Source organism: Chelonus insularis, unplaced genomic scaffold, assembly GCF_013357705.1.
Source record: "Chelonus insularis isolate UGA/USDA-ARS -01 unplaced genomic scaffold, ASM1335770v1 contig_162_pilon, whole genome shotgun sequence".
Lineage (NCBI taxonomy): Eukaryota > Metazoa > Arthropoda > Insecta > Hymenoptera > Braconidae > Chelonus > Chelonus insularis.
The window spans coordinates 4,190-26,323 of NW_023276403.1; the positions used below are offsets into that span (position 1 = coordinate 4,190).

At 31.6% G+C, this 22,134-nt stretch overlaps 1 protein-coding gene and 3 pseudogenes across 1 annotated transcript; 2 read left to right on the plus strand and 2 right to left on the minus strand.

The window, feature by feature from the left end:
* The first annotated feature begins 3,737 nt into the window (after positions 1 to 3,737).
* LOC118064151 (transcription elongation factor SPT6-like) lies at positions 3,738 to 6,124 on the plus strand (annotated as a pseudogene).
* A 4,933-nt stretch (positions 6,125 to 11,057) lies between these two features.
* On the minus strand, positions 11,058 to 12,103 carry LOC118064159 (zinc finger protein 182-like; annotated as a pseudogene).
* Positions 12,104 to 12,139: 36 nt separating this feature from the next.
* Positions 12,140 to 13,541, minus strand: LOC118064160 (uncharacterized; annotated as a pseudogene).
* A 4,070-nt stretch (positions 13,542 to 17,611) lies between these two features.
* LOC118064161 (uncharacterized) lies at positions 17,612 to 19,095 on the plus strand. The gene is made up of 2 exons (XM_035078581.1): positions 17,612 to 17,721; positions 17,925 to 19,095. The coding sequence occupies exons 1-2, from the start codon at positions 17,612 to 17,614 to the stop codon at positions 19,093 to 19,095; spliced, it is 1,281 nt and encodes a 426-aa protein (XP_034934472.1).
* Positions 19,096 to 22,134: the final 3,039 nt, after the last annotated feature.

Consider the following 22,134-nt stretch of genomic DNA (forward strand, 5'->3'; position numbering starts at 1 on the left):
GGAACTTGGCCCAATTTTTTAAATTCTTTCAACAGTTCCATATATTATAGTTCATACATAAGAACATTTGAAACTGAATTGGGCAGACTTTAAAGACAAAATTTGGTTTTGGAGATTACCCCGAACAGACAGATAGACACCAGAAATTCATATAGTAGTATATATACGTGCAAGTGGAGGTTTGGTAACATTTCGTGCGATCAAAGTGGAATTTTGGAGACAGTCACCAAACTTCCAAAAAAATTTTCTTCTTCTAAATTAATTTTTTTTTTCAATAAGGTTACTAGAAACAACGCGCGCTCTTCGAGCGCGCTGTCTCAAGACGGCAACGTTAAAAATTATTTAATTTTTATTTTTATTTATTTCGAAAATTTAAAAATTTATAACAATTTTAGGTAGTTCCTATGCTACATAGGTGTATTTTCTGCTCTTTTAAGACTTTGCCAAGCCAGTTTTTTATTTTTCTGAAATAGAAAAAAGTTCAATAAAATAATGTCTTATGAAAATAGTGAAAAATATGATATTTCAATAAGACATTATTTAAAGCCAACCACAAAATTTATAACAATTTTGGATATTTATTATAATTGTTTTTTCTTTCAATCATCTAGAACATCATTTTATTCATGATTCCAAATGAAATCTATTTAAATCGATATGCAACACGCGGGAAACACTTTTTACTTTTTTTAATCATATTCTTTTGTTGTTATTATTCGACAAACACTTATTTTTCATTGATCATTTAAAACTTTTCTTTACCAATAATTCCTAAGAAAGTTTATTTAAATCGATATACAACACGCGGGAAACATTTTTCATTATTCAGAACATAGATGTCTCTTGGTTAGGCAAGAGAGAAGGAAATATTACGAGGTTAACGTGAAAGAGAGTGATAACAATACGTAACGCAAGAAAGAGGGCACTGTAGGGAGCCCAATGTGAAAGAAAGTGACAAAAGACACATTCAGTAAGAGAGAACACATGATAGAGCGCTCGATTAAGTAGAGTGAAACAGCGAGCGAAAAAATCTTGAATAGCAGAAATATCGCTGTTAGGGGCGTGGCTTATTTATAACTCCGTTAATAATTAATAAAAAATTCTCGTTTAACGTTTAATTGAAAGCTCATGATATAAGATAACTACCTATTAAATATGAAATCATAATATGTAGCAATTATGAAGATATTTGCATATAAAGATGCGTTGATGACGTCACACAAAATTTTTCGTGTATAGAGTAGTCGGTAGCCTCGGCGCTCATGGGGGAAAGAGCGCGCTAGTGAGAAAGAGAGAGAGAGGGAAAAGGTGAATGTGCACTTGGCGCCGAGTATCTACCGCTACTCTAGATAAGGGGAAGTGGTAACATTTAAATTTTGCGATACGGTTGATACTATAAAAAAACTACACTCTAGGTAAAATATCACAATGATTTTGATATATGTCACATACGCAATTTCCCGTTCACAATGTGTCCTATTTTTCATAGCTGAACTCTCTTTAAGTAGTAAAAAATTGTTCTCGTTGAAATATCATGCAGTAAATCTTTAATTGATTAACTTCACGAATCAAATTTATGAATGGGATACCACATTATGCCCACATTGGGAATGTAACGCTTGTCCCTATTGGAACCAAGTGAGGAAAGCCTAATTAAGGCAAGTTAAATATAAAAACTAAGTTTTGTTTGATTATCTCATTTTTCATGATTTTTTATTGTCGAAATACTATTCATTGAACGTATTTTAATTAAATTACCGCGGAAATGTTCCTTAGGGGATTCAAACATACGATCGCTAGCTTGCTCGCATCTGAGACCCGTTTTCTTCACCAGCTCAGCTATTCATTCAATGAAAAAAATTATTACTATTATATTAATATGAACGAATCCACATGTATAATTTTTTTAAAGATTTATGTAAATCATTATTTATTTTAAATCTCCATAATAAATAATGTTAATGGTTTCAATATTTTCATACGTTTAAAGGAAAAAGAATATCCGAAAATATTTTTATTATTACAATACTTTGTTTTTGGAATTTAAAGAAAATACTTAATTTAATAAAAATCTCATATTGTTACAAATGTATGTTGAATTTATCCTTACAAAGTTTTTTTGCGTTCTTCAAATAGTTTAATAAGGATAATGTAATATGTTATTGGGTAGTGCGAAATTGGGAAAATTTTATTTCATCCTAAAAACAAATTGATCAGGCATAGATTGGGAATGCCTAATTTATGCTAACCCATTCAATTCCCAATAAGGGCCCAATAGGTATTTAGGCATGCCTAAAATAAATTCTACTTGGGTATGTCAAAATTCGGGACTTGCAAAACCGGACCTATTATAATAACACCTCACGGTGAAGCTACAAATTTCTATTTGTAAACTTGATACAGATTTTAACACACTTAGAAATTGTACAAAACAATCAAGACTTCTATACTTTGTGTATGGTACTTAACATTAAACACGTTTATGCGTACTCATTTTTAACACACTTTAATTTACAGTTACATAACTTTTCCAATTTCATAACATTTGCGAAAAAACAATGTTTATCCCTATTATATCCTTAAAGTATCATTAATACCTCTAGACAATGACGACTTTAAAAAATTTTCTCTCCACATGAGTTTAATTTTCAAGATAAAAAAAAAAATAAGATTAAAAGGGGTTTCATTCTATATAAGCACTGAAAACAACATAAAAATGATGGTAATAAATGATAGAAATTAATCAAATATAATAATAAAAGGTGTTCAACATTCAGACTTGACTGAAAAATTTAATAAATTAGTAATAATAATACTTCCCGTCTGCTCTTAACAAATGTAAATATCATCAACATGCATTTATAATTAATCATGATTCCACTTATCACATAGCTTTTACCAATTATACGACGATGGTTTTGTGGCAAAGGATTAGGAAGGTTAGGATTGGAAGGATTGCATGCCACCCGCGAAACGTCGTAGATAATTTTTTTTCAGTAGTAGATTTTTTCAAGTTGTTAGTTTTTGCATAAATAACGATAAATACACACGATTATGAGATCTTATGAAAATAAATTTTTTTTTTGGTTTTTATCATAGTTTTTTCCCTTTTCATTAGATTATAATGAATATTACTAATAAATAAATAGATAATTCCAAATTTATCAAGGCATAAATCATTTCATATTTAGACATCATTTGCTTCAATTTAATGTCCAATACTTCATTTCTTATAAATTACTAGAAAAATAGTAAACATTTATGCATGTAGCACTTCTAATCTATTCAAAAATTAGTTTCATTTGTAAATTAATATCGATGTATCTTCTTATATACTAGAATTTATAATATTTGGTAATATAAAATAACAAAATATCTTTTCATGCTACTTGAAAAATCACACTTTTTTTAATATATCATTTACAATTAGAATTGTGGAAAATATGTGCATAAATTTACCGATAATGGAAGATAAAAAATAATAAGATTTGTCTTGGAAATTTTTTTTATCGAGTTGAATTTAAGATGAATTTTAGAAAAATTCTCAATTTGTTAGTAGTTTTGTTAGTATTAGTACAATTGGTTGTCATACACAACCGAAAGTATTTAATCGTTCTTATTAACACTGATAATTATTATTTAACAAATATTAATTTAATTAATAACAATTGAAATTTCCATTGTCCAGAGCGAATTAAAATTTCTTTTTGTCCAAACTAATTCTTTTCTATTTGTAGAAAGGTGGTTTACATTCCTTTGCCAAGAAATTTGGTTTAACCCCTGAGGGTTTTGTTAAAAATCTTCATGATCATTATCAGCGACACGAAGTAGATCAAAAGCCTTATTGATCCTCTCACGTTGGCTCAAAGTTTCATTGGAAAACAATTAAAGACTTCAGAAGAAATCTTAAAAGCAGTTCAGCAAATGGTAGCTATGCAATTAGCTTGTGAATCTCGTGTGAGAAAATGTATAAGAGAAATGTACATGGAACGAGCAAAATTATCAGTAAAACCTACAAAGAAAGGAACGAAAGAAATTGATGAGAATCATTCTATTTATACTATGAAATATTTAAAAGATAAACCAATTTGTAAATTTCAACAAGATCAGTTTCTTAAACTGGCCATGACTGGAGAAGATAAATTGATCACAATAATATCAAATGATGTAATCGAAGGACATACTAGCAACAATTACATTGAGGAGATAAGACAGTTATATATTAGGGACGAACTCAGCAAAAATGTACAAGACTGGAATAATTGAAGAATTGCAAGTCAAGAAATGGCGTTAAACACAATGATTATTCCAAATTTAAAGAAAGAATTAAAATCTGGTCTTATTGCTGAAGCTAAAGAGTATGTGATGCAAATATGTTGTAGAAAAATGTTTGATTGGATTAAAATAGCTCCGTTTTCAGTCGAGTTTCCTGAGGAAGTGGACGCAGAATGGAATACTAGTAAAGGTATCCGTGTGATGGCGATTTCATATGTTCCAGACTATACTCAAGCAGCATTTACGTGCATCATTGCTCCTGATAGAGAATACACTGATTTTTTGAAGTTACCTCACTTATTAAAAAGGAAGAACAGCTTTAGAGAGCATGAAAAAGGGTTTATCAAGATTGACACCAACAGTCTCGGAGATAGTACTGAAGTTTATGTTGAAGTCCTAAATGGCTCGAGAGTTCATCCTGAAACATATGAATGGGCTACAAAGATGGCTGTAGACGCTTTAGAATATGATGATGAAGATGGCAATCCTGCTGGAGCCTTAGAAGAAATTTTAGAAACTCCAGAAAAATTAAATGACTTGGTTTTAGATGCAGTTGCTCAAGAATTAGAGAGCCAAGGCTTTGGTGATAAATCTATTACATTATATGATATCAGAGCTGAGATAAGCGAACGCTATAAAGAACTTAGAACTATTTACGAAATTCCTACTCCAAAAAAATCGTTTGATATTTTGACAAAAGAAAGTGCGAAAACTTTCTATATTGAAAAAATTAATTTTAGCCGGAGTTATTAGTATCATTTATCAAACACCAGATAGAGAACAATTAGATCAAGCTCATCCCGTAAAAATTGATGAGTCTAAACTATGGCAATGTCCATTTTGTTTGAAAAAAGATTTTCCTGAATTGTCTGAAGTCTGGAATCATTTTGATGCTGGAACTTGTCCTGGCAAAGCTACTGGTATTAGATTCGTTTAGATAATAGCGTTTTTGGATACATCTATATGAAAAATTCTTCTTTCTATAATATTAGTTTTGGAGAAGCAGAAAAACGCATGAAAACTATGAAACTCGGAGAAGTAATCATAAGACCTAGTAGTAAAGGTTCAGACCACCTTACTGTTACATGGAAAGTAACTGAAGGTATTCATCAACACATTGATATAAGAGAAGAAGGCAAAGCAAATGCTTTCTCTTTAGGTCAAAGCTTATCGATCGGTAATGAAGAGTTTGAAGACCTGGATGAAGTTATTGCAAGATACGTGAATCCGATGGCTGCTCATGTCTCCGAGTTGCTTGACTACAAATATTATGAAACCGGTTTTAAATGAAAAAAAGAAACAAAATCCTGGAGGAATCCCGTATATCTTTTCTGCTGCAAAAGATTATCCAGGAAAGTTTCTCCTTTCCTATCTTCCTCGATTTGAATGTCTACATGAATATATTTCGGTGGTGCCAGAAGGATTTAAATATCGTGGACAAATATTTACTCGTTTTGACAGCTTGGTAAAATGGTTTAAAGAACATTTTCGAGATCCAATTCCGATCCAGACTCCCAAAATTCAACAATCTGAAATGGAAGATATAAACTCAAATATAATTCAGAGTATGGATCAAAAACTTTTTTATCATTATCCTCCTGACACACCAGGAATATCGGGAGCTTTTAAATATGAAAATACAACCTCAAATTCAAATACTCTGTACACTTCTTCAGCTCAAACTCCATATATGACACCATATGAGGCTTCACCACATACTCCATATGGTTCTGATGATAATTCTAGGTACCAAAAGGAATTTCGTAGTCATGGACGAGCATCGAATCCCAGAGGTCGTGGCGGTGGAGGACGTGGTAATATGCAGAATAAAAGAGATTGGAATAACTAGACTAATAATGCTTGGCCTACAGATAATTCAAACACGCCAAGAGATTGGCAGAATCCTACAGATAATGATTGGCCTACAGGTGATTCGGCTTGTTCGAAAGAAACCTGCTGATGATGCTCGGTCTACAGCTCATACAACTACATCTAATGATTGGAAAAATTCTACCAATGACACTTGGCCAACAGGCAATACAACTAATTCGAATATTGATGATGCTTGGCCTACAGGTGAAACGGCTAATTCAAATGATTGAAAGAACTCTTCCACTGATTATTGGCCTACTGGAAATTCGACTACTCCAAAAGACCCGTAAGTTAATTCATGACATTACTTGCTATGCATTTTAAAGTTAATTCAGTAATTAAACATATTTTACAAAAAGAGAATATTGAAGAAATAATCTACTCTATCAACTTTCATATGTATTACCATGTAAAGTAATTAATCTCACACCATTTTTCTTCAATTTTAGATATAATAGTCCGATATATAATGATCCAAGAAGACCTCAAAGATACGGAAATGAAAGAAGTCGATCAAATAATCGAAATCGTTATTCAGGAAGATCATCCAGCGACACACCAAATATAAATTCTAGTCCTCAGAGTATGTTGCTTGGTAATGACACTCCTCTCTATGATGAGAAATAATATTTAAAAGTTGGTACAATAATTTCCTCAAGTTCATTTATTTCAATGTATCTTTTTTTTAATGAATTTAATTTTTTGAAAATTTCTGTAACAAAATAAATAGTATTTGATAAGTAAAATATACATGATGTAACATATTCTCATATTTGCATTTAAAATGAAACTTTGAAAGAATGAAACATATACATTTAAGTGTTACAAGTGCATATGACAAATTATATTTTCTTACTATTCTCACCTGGTGAGTTTTTATAAAAATAAAAATGCTTTATGCTTTCACATGGTAAATTGATTTCAAGAAAGTAATAAGAACAAATTTAAATGGAATTATCTTTTCTTTTATTACCAACTAAATATCGGATCAATCAGAATACTTCTTGTAAATAATATGTTTTTAATAGTATAATTTATCCCGTCGCAAAACTCAATGTATTAATTGAAAAAATTTGTATCTATCGAAGAAGATGTAAATTACAAAATCAACAACGTCATTTTAATGATTTTTTTATATAGCTGTAAAAAATTGGCAAATTTTTAACAACTTTCAAAACATAAATTTAAAATCATCTTATTAAATTTGAATAGAACATAAATTCCAGTATATAAGAAGATACATCGATATTAATTTACAAATGAAACTAATTTTGGAGTAGATTAGAAGTGCCACATGCATAAATGTTTACTATTTTTATAGTAATTTATAAGAAATGAAGTATTTGACATTAAATTGAAGCAAATGATGCCTAAATAAAACTGAAATTATCTATTTATTTATGAGTAATATTTATAATTTAACGAATGGATTTCCTTTTTATTTCAAGTTTTTCTGAGAATTCAAATAATTTCGAGAATATTGTCCGGTAGATAATAGGTTTAATATTCTTATTTAGCTGATGTGGTATAAATTGAACAGCAACTGGAAAATTATCAATGATATCTGTGAGTGCATATCATAATGAAAGTTGAAAACAAGCAATAAAATTCGTAATCTTTTCTGTTCTGAGATATCACAATATGAAAAAATAAATCAAATTGAATGCAATCAAGCTAAAAATCTTGAAGATAATTATCAACGACATGAAATGAATCAAGAGCCGAAGGAACCTCATGTGGTAGCCCAGAATTACATTGGCAAAAAATTCCGTGTGCCAAAAAAGATTGTTAAAGCAATTTCATATAAATGATAGTGTTGAGAATTAATTAATTCTCAGTTTGAATTTGCCAGCTGACAGGAACTTCGGTGGCCATCTTGGGACTAGGTCGATAACCAATCGACCAAATAATCAATATTTCTCAATCTAGTCACTCATTTGACTAATTTTCAGTGTCCCTTTTGACTAATGAAGTTCCTGTCGCCATTCTTCTACTGTTCTCGTTCACGTGTACACGCCATTCACATTCCTTCCTAACAAATCTTAAAGTTTTGAGTCAATCATCAGTACTAGTGCAATTCGAAGTGAACAGAAACATTCGCCAGTTCATTCTGGAGTCAACTCGAGAAATATTTCAAGACAATTCAAAGTAAATTCGAGTATTTTAATTCAATTCATTTTTTGCATTGCATTGATAGGCTAACGCCACGTGCACAATCACATCCTCTTGACTTGTGAAGCGTGTTGAGCTCGTGTGGGAGGTCAATAATACCAAACACACCAAGTTAAGCATTTCTCAGATATTCAATAAAAATTCAGTAAATCAAAAATTGACGCTCAGTGATTTCTATCGACATTCAGTCTTCTTATTCAGTAACAAAAAGCTTGTCAGTGTATTGTTGGTACAAAAAATAAAGATATTTTATTTTTTATAAAACCTGACTTCCGTTTTCTCTGTTCCGGCACAATCATCCCTATCCTTAAACGGTTAGGTTAATTCACAAATTGAGATTTTCTCAACAGATAGCAACACAATTAGTTCGTGAACCTTTTGTTAGAAAGGGTGTAAGATAAAGGTATACATGAAACGAGCAAAATTGTTTAAGACCTACAGTAAGGGAATTAAAGAAATTGATGAAAATTATTCTCAGTAATAATATGACATATGACATATTAGTAACAATTATATTGAGGAGTACGCTGCCGACTGCGCTATTCTTAAACATTGAATTATGATTTTTGCCTAATCTATTTGAGTTAAAAATTTGGAATAATTTAAACATAAATTAAGTTTGCTTCTTAGCAAGTATTTCTACAGAGAACATTAGAACGAGTTCTGTAGGAAATCAATGAATTCTTATTGGTAAATGATTTTTATTAACATCTCAACTATTCTTAAAAGAAATTTTAGGACTGTATCTCATAAGATGCTATAAGAATTTATTAGTTAATGATGCCATTTGATTTTCTGTCTGATTCTGTACGATTCTATTAGAACAAATGTCATCAGATTGAATAAGAACTTATGAGTAAGTGACGCCGTTGGATTTCCCATCCAACTGCATAAAATTATATAAGATAAAATATTAATTCGGGTTAAATAAAAAGCGCATGCGTCGTACTATTTTACATATTACTACGCCTCGCAGTAAATACGAAACGCTGAATATTTTTACCGGTGCAACGTATTATTGATCTATTTTAAATCATTTAATTTTATTTTTACATTATTTTAGATGAAGCCAGCTTCTTACTTCTTAATTAACAAACATAATATTGCTGTTGCATTATTAAAGTAAAGTAAGGATTATTCTCATTTTTTTTCTTTTTAACTAACGCAAAAATTTGTTAGATTAACATAAACAGGCTACAGATTCATTATCACGTATTAGAACAAATCCTCTTTTATAATTATTGCACCATGCCTTAAAATTTTCTAAAGGAACTGTGATTCTCTCGAAGATATTCCAGTATTGTTGTAATAATTTCGACTCCCTACTTTCGGCATTGTATTGCTAGTACTAGACTAATATTGAGCTGCTTAGCTGTGATTGGTACTCATACTTCCCAAAGACGGCTTATGTTCTTTATTAACTTCCCAGTGGGAAGTTATAGTAATGGGTCCAATTTTGCGAATCGCTAATTTTGACATATCTCCACGTTTTAAGGTCCCGCGAATCCAATACGACCGTTTTCCAGTGGACGTCTGTGTGTGTGTATGTACATATGTGCATATGTACGTATGTGCGTATGTGCATATGTGCGTACGTACGTTCGGAATTATTTTTCGCCTCGATTATCTCGAGAACAAAAAATGATATCGATGTGGGACCACTTGCATTCGACTCGTAATTCCGTAACTTAGAACTGAAAAAGTTTTCAGGAAAATCGATAGAGCCATTTTTTTGGCAGAATCAAAAAACTGGAAAAAAAGGAAATTACCTGAATTTTGCAATTTATAAATTATACCATTTTTTAGACAAAATTTCAAGATCATTGCAGAAATATAAATATTAAATGATTGGAATACTTGTATGGATATATGATGACAATATTTCATCGAAAAAAAAAAATTCAAAAAACAATATCAGCAATGAAAGAATCTTAAACTTGTGTCAGGATTGAGAAAACAGCATTAAAGACGCTATAATAGTCAATAATAATTGTCAATAATATGGAATTGTGTTCATAACAATTGAACATTGTTACCAACAAGTGATTATTGATCATAGTAATATTTAAATAATAAGTTTTAAATTGTTATAAACAATAAAAATAGGGACCCTTTCTATATATATGAGTACTTTTAACGCATAATTTTTCCGTTTACTAAAAAAATGTTACCAACCGTATGCCATAAATGAAAACATACTTTTTTCGTGTATAACAATGAAATTCGTTGTAAATAATGAAAAAAAGGATCTATGAGGTACATTCGAATTCTTCCAACGCACAATTTTTTCTTTTACTGAAATAAAGTAACTAACCATATCAAATGAATATAAACAGACTCATTCCGTTTATAACGATTCCATTTGTTGTAAAAAATGGAAACGGGTTCTGTTCAAATTGTTTTTTTATTTTTTCCACTGGGAATTTGATCGTGTGGACCTTTCGGGTCGCACCCAGACCACTGCAGAGCACTGATATTTATAAATATTATAAATATCTTAGTGTAATAATTGTTGTTACAGGTAGGTCTTGTTTTCTTCAATGATACTTCTACATTCATTTTGTAAGTCCACATTGGTTTTTATATGAAAATATGCGAGATATTTCAGCTTTTCTAATAACACCTAGAATGTTTAATCTATAAAATAATTTATTGTTAATAATAAAAATTTATATTTTTTAAAATTATTTAACCCTTACCCATAAGATACTATTTTTATTGATAAATTATTTCTCGGACTAATTTGGATGATCTGTTTTTATGTGATAGGCAAATGTATATTGAGTTGTAAAACGTTTCTTGCAATATGGACATTAATAAGGCATGACAGGATGTACAGATCTAATATGTGCTACAGCTAATTCTCGAAGGACAAATGGTGATTGACAAACTCCACACCGGTATCTTGAAACAAAATATAATAATAAATTGAAATGAAGCAGAGGTTATCGGTAAAATAATTAACGAATACCCGCCAGCAGTCTGTATTAATGTTCTTTTCAAAAGTGTTGAAAGATTATGTTCTTCACTAATTTCAACTTTGGATGCAAGTAAAGAAATAGGATCTCCAACGAATGTTTCGAGCATTAATTTAGGCATTGATTCATTTTCATTATCAACATCCATATTATGTTGTGGTAACTTTTCAATTAAAGAACAAAGTCAAGTTGTAATGCTAAATAATATTATTGAAGATTTAAATTTAATGTATCATACCTTCGGTTCTACATGGATTCGCACATGCAAGTTTCTTAACTGCGGAGTATTAAAGATTGACGGACACTTTGGACATTTTTATTTCTTTTCATTTTCAGTTGGAGTAAGTTCTTTCTGATTAAAGTTAGATTTCGCAGATCAATGTCTTTTGGCCAATTAAGGCAATCCTGTATACTGATGAGTAGCAAGAGAAAGTTCCTTGAAAAAATTTTATTGCATTTCGAATAATGATAAGTTCTATCTACCACATGAATTTTTTCGTGAATGTCAAGTTCAGTTTTATCTAGAAAATTGTTATGGTACACAAAGCAATCAAATGTAGATATCTTTGTTGGCTTGAGCTAGCATAGAGAATTGAATCATTGTTGACAGATTCCACAACGTGTAACATTTTTAGAAGAACTCAAATTTATTGGAGCACTACGTTTTGCTGATCTCAAACGATTCGGAATTATCTTTTCGTCATTTATAGTCTAAAAAAAATGATACATTTTAGAAACAACTGATAAAATTTTTGAATCAGATACAGAAAAACTTTATACTTCAGAATATGTTTGACATCAATCATATTTTAACTTGGCTTCTCAAACTTCTCTCTCAGCATTCAATGCTTCTTAGGCTTATGAGTTCTCATGTGATTTAAAAAAGCACTTTGTTGGGTACATACCTATATATCATCCGACCCTTCTTCTTCCATTAACAGTTCATCTTCATTTGGCTCTTCAACACTTGCATGAGCCAAGGCGACATCCTCATCATGCAGTTGATATGAGACGTGAATATGAGAGAGCATTTTCCACAGCCATATTTCCTTGGACACGGTTGCAAATATTTCACAAGGCTTTCCTTACTTTTGCGAAAATAAAATAACTATTGAATAAAATGACTAACGTTCTATTATTTATTGTAATTTAAAAAATTCATATTTACTTATAATAATAATTGCATGGTGAACACCACCATTCAGAGCTAAGTTTTTGCTTTGAATTTACATTCTTGCAATCATGAATAGTTCAGTTCCCTGTTAATACACGTTTTAAAATACTTTTTCCTTCAGCACTATCTTCTGTCGTTGAACTGTTAGTATCATTACTATAATTATTTATTTGTGAATCATTCAATTCATGATTATCTTCATTAGTTTCTTCAGTTAAGGTTGGGTTACTATTGTCAGCTTCTGGTTTAAAACCTAATTTGGTGTTTAGATCAGTAGGTTGCTCTTTTATTTTAACTCCGCACGGCAATTCTGGCAGTAACTCGAAACTATCATTGGATTCTCTTATCTCTAGAATATCTAGTGGTTTAGGTGAGTGAGGTAATGGAAACTATGCTGTTGGCAAAGGAACCAAGAGGGAAGGACCACGTTGCTTAATCATACAAAGTTGCATCTAGAACAATACAAAATAATTTGAAACAATCTAGTAATAGTGTATAGTAACTAAATATAAATTATTGTTTATTATGGGTAATCAACTATAGTTTGAATAGATATAATTATTGATCAACTCTGTTGAAAACTGTACATGAATGGAATGCAGACATAAAGAATCAAGATCGTTAAAATTTTATGAAGCTGTAACGATGTTTTTTCTCAAGATCGTATAACAAATTTAATACCATTTTCAGTGTCTTGAATTCTGAGAGGCATATAATGTTAAGATAACTTACTTGGCAAGGATCTGGCGAATTGGTGATAGCATCCAGAAGAATTTTCACTGAGTTTCAATTCTTTTTAGTCAGCTACTTTAAATCCATACTTTTGTAAACACTTACTCAATATTCCCTAAACTCATAAGCATCATCTAACCTTGCAGCACAAAATTGACAGATTTGCTTTGGCAGCAGGTCACTTTTATATACCATAACTGGTAACCAGGCACGTAATTCATGAGCTGTTCGTTGACGAAGACCTTCTTTTCCAATTATTTCTATAGAAATGCTAAAAAATATATTTTCTCTTCGGAGCATAACCTGCTTGAGTTCTTCCAATGTAATTTTGGAGTCATTTTTTAGAGGTTTCATATTATTCAGCATGAAATAGTTTATAAAAATATTATAATTGAAAATAAAAATGGTTAATTAAATAGTTGGTAACTATGAATTATTGAATACTACAAATAGGTTTCGTATAGTATTCCTCTTTTTCTTTATTAGCATTATTGTTATTTGCAAGCTTAGGTTCTTTATCAGCAATACTATTTTTCCTTGTAAATTTACAATTGGTATCTTCATCAGTCACTAGATAATTATCCGATTCAACTTCCTCCATTGAATATCCACTTCACTCAGTCCTTTATGATTAGTTTCTTTAGAGTTGATTTCATTATTATTATTATTATTACTTTAATGGATTAATATTTAATCTGAAAATAATTCACATAAATTAACCAATGTTTCAATAAAGGTGTTATACATTACCTTGTCATTTTTCAATTAATGAACCAACGGTTACCAGACAAAACAGCTCTCATGTGTTTCCCTCAAAATAAAGACAATGAGGTGAAGCAGCTACGCAATATAAATCAGTTTGATGAGTCCATGGACGACGAGTCTGCATTTTAATGCACGTAAAGTCTTTTGTTGTTATACTTCGATTAAATTTAGTCGGGATAATCTGAAAATCGACGGACAGCTTTAATATACTATTCCAATATCAGCATTTCAGACAGATGTTATATTTGAAAAAATACTTATTTTTTTTTTTTATTTCTCCGATCACGACAGGGTCCAAGGTTGCAGCAGAAGAAGGTAGTCGATCCAATGCCTGGAAATAAAATATTTTCGATTACACGGTACTTAATTATTATCTTTTGCATGCATGATACTTACTGATTAGTTTTTTCTCCTATAGTGTTTTGTGTTCGAAAGGATGTGTAACACATTGGATATTATTTCATTCAATATTTGTCCTCGAATGTTATACATATCCCTCGTTGAAAAATTGAGTGGCTCGCCTCTTGAAATGTGCTCAGCATATGCACAGACAAATACTCCAAAATCATATCCATTAAATTGCCTTGGAATACCCTGAAAAGAACAAAATGACAATATTATGGAACGAATGAAAGCAATGGATTCGGAATTAGTTCTTTACTCACCTTGGCGTGATGTAGGGTCCATAAAGTTCGATCAGGGAGCTTCTTTTCCATGGCCAGGTGCTCTTCGCACAGGTAATCCAGCAAAGCCTGTTAAAAATAATTTGCACAGATGGTTATTTTTTGTCGCAATAAATATATACAATTCAATCAACTACTTACTTGGAGGCATGGATCATTTTTCCATACTGGCTATCATAATAAATGATCGATTGATCTTCAAAATTTACCACCGCCAAACACCAATGAGCACCCAGATGAATTGGTACCATCATCATTCGCATGGAGAATATTCGAACCTGTTGAAGAACACAATGCATACCATAAGAATCAATTTCTGCAAAGAATGTTAAATGAGGTGTATAGTTCAATAATGCCTACCTTTTTAGTCCATGATTTTACAGATGTGTATCCTCCACGTACCAGCTGATGAAAGAAGAAGGTGTTGCAGGCGTAAATTGACGGTGCTCCCCTTTCTGCAATCATCTCGAAGTAGACATTGATGATCTGAAACAAGTTAATACATAGTGAATAGATATAATGTAAAGGTAGTAACATCCCCAGTAGACATAAAGCAGATTAAGAAACAGACTGCTGTAAGTCTGATAAAGCTCTGTTCTGTTCTTTGGAGATTTCTTGACAAGGCACTTCCATCTCACGGAGCTCTGGCAAAAAATCTACTTCACTGACATTCAATAGGCCAATCTCTTCATCCGCTATGTCTTCCCATTCATCATCATCGTCATTTTCATCAGTGTCTACATCCATTGGTGTGATGCTTGTGTCATCAACTTCTTGTATGAGCTGAAAAAAGAAATTAGAGTAGTAAAAATAGGAAAAAGTCGGATACGACGAAATATAAATATACAAATATACATTTGGATTATCCAATTTACGAGCACAATCGTGTAAAATTTTCTCCTCCACCTTCTGACAGCATTTTCTCCAAATGCCGGCGTCGATTTGGTCCAGTGCCTCTTGACAAATGTTCAACATGTTGGCCTCAGAAAAATCATTCCCTCAACCAACATGTTTGTCAAAATACCTTTTTGTTATCCCCCAAACCATCTCGATTGGGTTATAACAGCAATGGTATGGAGGCAGGCGAAGTATTTTATGCTTAGTTTGGGCCACTATTTCGTCTATTTCATATTCTATATCCTCCGTATGAGCCTGGCACTTGTGAAGGAGATCCTTATTCTTCTCGTCGATCCTAAATGAAATGCTGCGTTCTTCAAGCCACTCCATGAGTTGGGCTTTCGTCCAGTTTGATAAAGGTTGTGGATTTACCTGAAAGAATGATGATGGCGCTAATTAAGTAACTTATTAAGATGAATATATATAAATTAATTCATGTTAAACTGTGATACATACCATTTTACTATGATAGGAAGCATTGTCCATGATAATTAGAGATGGTTTCTTCAGGTTGGGAAGAAGTTGGGTGGAAAACCATTTCTTAAATAAAGCTGCATCCATATCTCCATGATAATCGTCTCCATCTTTTGGTTTCTTCTTTGTGTTCAGCAGTAGCGAAGCACCTGAAATAAATCCATTTTCACCACCTACGTGACAAACCAAATATCTACTCCCTGTTGCAGCACTCTTGATGGAACGGCTCTGGAAATCTCCAGACTGCCAATCGCGAGTTTTTCCGGTTCCTCTCTGAAATGTCCAAGTTTCATCTAAGAAGACGACGTCTCGTCTCTTGGAATCCAGCATGTTGTCCCTATATGCCTTCAGGAAATTTAATCGTTTAAAAATGATATGTGGTTGTTCAACCACATAACGCTTGCCATCCCTTTTTTCGTAGGAAAATCCCTTATCATGCAGGATTTTCCGGAAAATCTCCTCTCCACCATGAAATTCGATCTTCTTTTCTCCGATAGGATAAAAAGAACGAGAAAAGAAGAATAAACACAGGCAAAATTTTCCCCAAACAAAGCAAAGTAAAATGCCAGTTTATTTGCGTGCATGTAGTGGCCACACCATGCAAAATTATCATTTAAACAACCATAAAACAACATGAAAACTTACCTTATTATCTGCAATAACTCCTTCACTGTCACAGTCCTTCGCTGATTGTAAATGTCATAAATAACATGGCAAATGTCATCCTTTACCTCATCAGGAATATTCCGTTTTGGTGCAGGATGAGGTCGAACCTTCCCAGGAGTCTCAAATTGTTGCCCTGTGGCCCCAATCTCCACATATTTGGTCACACTAGGTAATGATATGTTCAAATATGTAGCAACTCTTTCTTTGAAAATAAAAAATATCATCTTTCATTACAATTCATTACCATTTATTTATAAAGTTGATATTGAATATAAATATCTGACATCTTCCAAAAGAACTAAAAGATCTCCAAGCTTTTTCTCCACTTCTAAGGCTTCGTGTAAATTACAAATCGCAGCTTGGAATTGTGAATTAAAGGATCTTCCTCTTTTATCGTTCGTATAAATTGACCATTTCTTCAGCTTCCTTGGTTTCTTGGGTGAATGTTGCTTAATTGTCATGGAAAAAAAATCCAATTAATAACGAACTTACAATAGATATAGATAGACAGAAACACAATCCAATAAATGAATATTAATATTAATATCAAAACCACAAGCAACAAATTTTCACACACATGAACTCCAAAACCTTAACTATTTATAATTAAACTATTAAACTAATTATGCTATTTATGTAATGGTAGTGAAATTTGATATTTATAACAATCAATTATAACGTATGAGTATTTTTGGTAATATTGTTCAATAATGAAGAGCTACGTTATCAATGTTATTCAAAACAATTAAAAGTAGAACCGCCAAAAGATCTTCATTTATATCTTAAGTCGATAAAAACGGAACATTTCTTACCTATAAAAGTATTGTGCGCATGCGTCAAAGTTTTTGATGGACTACTTTTTTTTGGCGGAGTTGGCTTCAGGGAAACACCCGAAGATAACTCTTTCTCCGGGACAACTAGGGATGGGCGATATTGAAAAAAAATATCGATATCCGACAATCGATATTTCTCATCAATGGTTATCGATGTATCGATATTTTTTAAAAATTCTTCGTTGTGAAAGTATAATTAGGTTAGTACAATTATTGAGTATAAACTTGAAAAAAATAATCTAACCTCAAGAATGTACACACAGAAATGTTTTTTTACTTATTTTATTATAGATAATTATCATGAAGACAAAGAAAAAGACGACTGATTGTAAAAAGAAAAAGTCTAAAACAAATATTGTTATTGCTAGTGATAAATGTGTAAAGAGAAAACCTAAAAAAAAAGAATTCATTATTCAACTGATGGTGTGAACCACGCTTTGGAAGCAATAAAAAATGGTGTGTCCTTAAGAAGAGCATCTGCATTGTATCATATTCCATCAACAACACTTCATAGAAAACTGAATAAGCAAACTACAACAAAAGAAAAGCCTGGTCCATCGACAATTTTTACAAAAGAAGAAGAGAAAGAGATAGTTGAGTGGATACTTCATAGAGCACAAACCGGAGCGCCTGTTACTAAAACTGAATTATTTGACAGTATCCAAAAATATGTACAGTTAATAAATAAGCACACACCATTCATCAACCAGCGACCAGGTCGACACTGGTATGAAAGCTTTGAAAAGCGTCACCCAAACTTAACTTTTAGGAAACCACAACATCTCAGTTTAACCAGGGTATCAGTCACAAGAGAGGATTTGCAGCAATGGTTTGCTGAGATAGAACAGTATTTAAGGAGCAAAGATTTGTTAAACATAGAGCCTAGTCGAATTTTTAACTGTGACGAAACAAGTCTTATGCTGTGCCCTGATTCAGAGAGAGTGAGAACAGGAAAAGGTACTCGTTCTGTCTATAGAGTCGTTGATGCTGGCAAAGAATGCCATACTGTACTATTTATGTATGCTGCAAGTGGCTTTCGAGCTCCACCAATGCTAATGTTTCCTTATAAAGACAAGTTACCACAGAAAATTGTTAAAAATACACCAAGTGGATGGGGTCGTGGAATATCGGATAATGGATGGATGACCACTGAGACATTGTATGAATATATCACCAATGTTTTTTATCCGTGGCTTCTTCAAAATAAAATACAATTTCCAGTAATTATATATCTGGACAATCACTCATCTCATATGAATATACCTCTTGTGTCATTTTGTAGAGAAAAGATGATAGAGTTGATTGGTTTTTTCCCTAATTCAACGCACATTGTACAACCACTGGATATTTCATTTTTCCATCCGTTCAAAGAAGCTTGGAAAAAAACAGTTCCTAAGTGGAAAAATAAAAACAATACTTTAAAAATTAAAAAAGAAGAGTTCCCTATAGTTCTAAAGTACACGCTTGATGGAATGAATGAAATTGAAAAAAAATGTATTCAAAGTGGTTTCAGAGGATCTGGTCTGTATCCGTTCAACCCCACAGCTGTGGACTATGATATTTTTAAGAAGTGAAAAAAAAATAAAACTACAATTGAACACCAGGAAAGTCAACATCAACATTATTATGAAAATAGTAAATCTCACTTAGAACAGTTTGAGAGCAACTTGTCACCAACATTATTAAGAGACTTTAAAAGATGTTTTCCAGATGGCATTTGGACTGGCGAATTAGAAAATAAGGGTTTATTTGAATACTGGCTTCGACAGGTTTCTGGTACATGAATTGTATATTTATTTTTATGATTAGGTTGATTAAGTAATAATTTATAAGTTTAACTGATTTTCCAATTTTCTATGTACAGTTTATTATACTGATTATATGTATTATATGTATTTTTTATTAATTTTTACAATACAATAGGTAAACAAGGTAAAGGCTTGGATAGTTTACAAAACAATTTTTATTTACAAGAAGCTCCGAAGAGTGATGAATCTAACTATAAAAGTAATACTACTAACCCTTGTAGCCAGTGCTGACGTATGCAGCATCCGACAGATTTACGTACGTCTGCTTCGCAATCTGACGTAAGCCTGTCGTCAGCACCTGATGTCAGGTTGCTTACATCAGTCGGACGTAAGCATCATACGTTAATGCTGCATCAGATGCATCGGCAGGCTTGCGGCAGCAGTAAAGCAGATGCTTACCTTTAGTTTCCCCTTTTTTTGACATTTCAGTGGTGCTCAATTCTTTTCATCACCCGTACTGAAGCGCCTCTATACGGCCGCTACGGAAACTAAAAATAAATACTAAACAAAGATGGCGTCGATGAAATTTATTTTGCCGCTTTTTAAAAACACACCAAAAACAGCCCTGACGGACTTCACAAAAATACGCGCCAAGTATGAATAACGAAGACGATAATCATCGTTCATCAAGTGCGATTTCTATAAAACTTCTTTATGCGAACAACTACAAAAATGCATGAAATCATTGCAGCCAAGTATTTAAACATAAAGATTAATTATATTTATTAAAATAAAATGGAAATGTTTTTTAATTTTCGTTAAATTATTATGTAATTTTCTACATAAATCAAAGACAAACTCTTTATAATAAGATAAAAAAAAAATTCAATACATGAAGATAGTTGACAGCCTTATTACGTTTTAAAATTTTGAAAATAGAAAAAAAAATTGAATTAAAAAAAAAATTTCTCTTTTTTTATAAAAATTTATTTAAACACAATTAACTTGGCGTGGCTATCAATTATATGAAACATCTAATCAATCATCGTTTTATCTACAGCTGTAAGAGCCACGCCAAGTTAATTGTGTTTAAATAAATTTTTATAAAAAAAGAGAAATTTTTTTTTTAATTCAATTTTTTTTTCTATTTTCAAAATTTTAAAACGTAATAAGGCTGTCAACTATCTTCATGTATTGAATTTTTTTTTTATCTTATTATAAAGAGTTTGTCTTTGATTTATGTAGAAAATTACATTATAATTTAACGAAAATTAAAAAACATTTCCATTTTATTTTAATAAATATAATTAATCTTTATGTTTAAATACTTGGCTGCAATGATTTCATGCATTTTTGTAGTTGTTCGCATAAAGAAGTTTTATAGAAATCGCACTTGATGAACGATGATTATCGTCTTCGTTATTCATACTTGGCGCGTATTTTTGTGAAGTCCGTCAGGGCTGTTTTTGGTGTGATTTCACGATTTTTTGTTCAACAAACGGAATGTGCATCATTCGACTCCGTTACTACGACATGGAATTTTAGAACAGACATCACTATCTGTGTATAGATAGTACAGTACCAGACATAAATGCTGTTCAATTTTTCAAGGGTTCTACAGGCGATTTTCCTATACCGTCCTATAGAAAATCACACAGCATTTATGTCCGGTACTGTATAATAGTCTTCAGTCTGGTAGTATTTAACTATCAACTCAATAAAAAAAAAATTGTTATCTCCTACCGATCTTGAGATATAAACAAAATTATTGATTGAAGGACATGAATTAGTTTTCAAAAAACGTAAAACAATTTTTTTTAAAACGTCAAACCATCGGTAATACATTCTATGTATTACCTATCAACTTAAAATGTACATAAATATTTGTCGTTTTCGATACCGAAAAACTCGGTCGGCATAATACGGACACGGCATAATGACAGCGCGGAATGTACGATCGATCGTCGCGCATAACATCCACGCAGGTTCAGAATTAGAAGCGGCACCTTAAATTTTCCGGCATATAAGATTTTTGTGCCTTTTCTGATTTTAACTTATAAAATCTAAAAAGTAATAAGTGAGGAGATGTAAGTAAAATAATGAGTGCAATAATTCATATGAACACATAAATTTTAAATTCTATTCTTTAAATTTTTCCTCCTCTCTTTTTCTTCAATTTAGTAGGATACAATTTCTCTTCTATTGCATTCCCACCATCAACTTTTTTCATGAGAATTTCCTACAAATAAAAGAAAAGAAATACTTATTATGTTCAATTTTTAATTATTGTGATTACATGTAAAAAATGGATTAGCTACCTTACTTATCATTTATGAGTCACTTAATTTTTCGTTAAACATTATAAAATAAATAACAATCTCTAGACTTTGTACACTTTGGTTTTCTTTAGGGGGAAATTGACCGTTCAGAATGAAGTCGTAAGTAGACAGAAGATTCATGCTGCATTCACATGAGAGTGAATCAAAAGTCAACAGAATAACTATTTGAATTCTTCTGTAAATCTATATTTAGAATTTTCCCAAAAACTCAATTCAAATAAAAAGTAATTTTGAAAAAAATTATTAATAATTTTAACACAATTTTAACTGTTGCGTCTTTAATGCCTTATACTGTTGTACTGGAGCGACATTTGTACCAGTACTATACTGTCCTGAACATTTTGGTCATATAACATTTGTGCCCCTTTCGAAATGTGCTAGTAGTAAATTTACAATGTTGGTGGAGTAGAAACAGTTTCAACCGTTCATTGTGTTTATTTATTCAATGATCCTCTAGTACATGTATTTATTGGATATAAAGTATATTCATTATGATTAGTAGAATATTCATTGATTATTTTTTTTA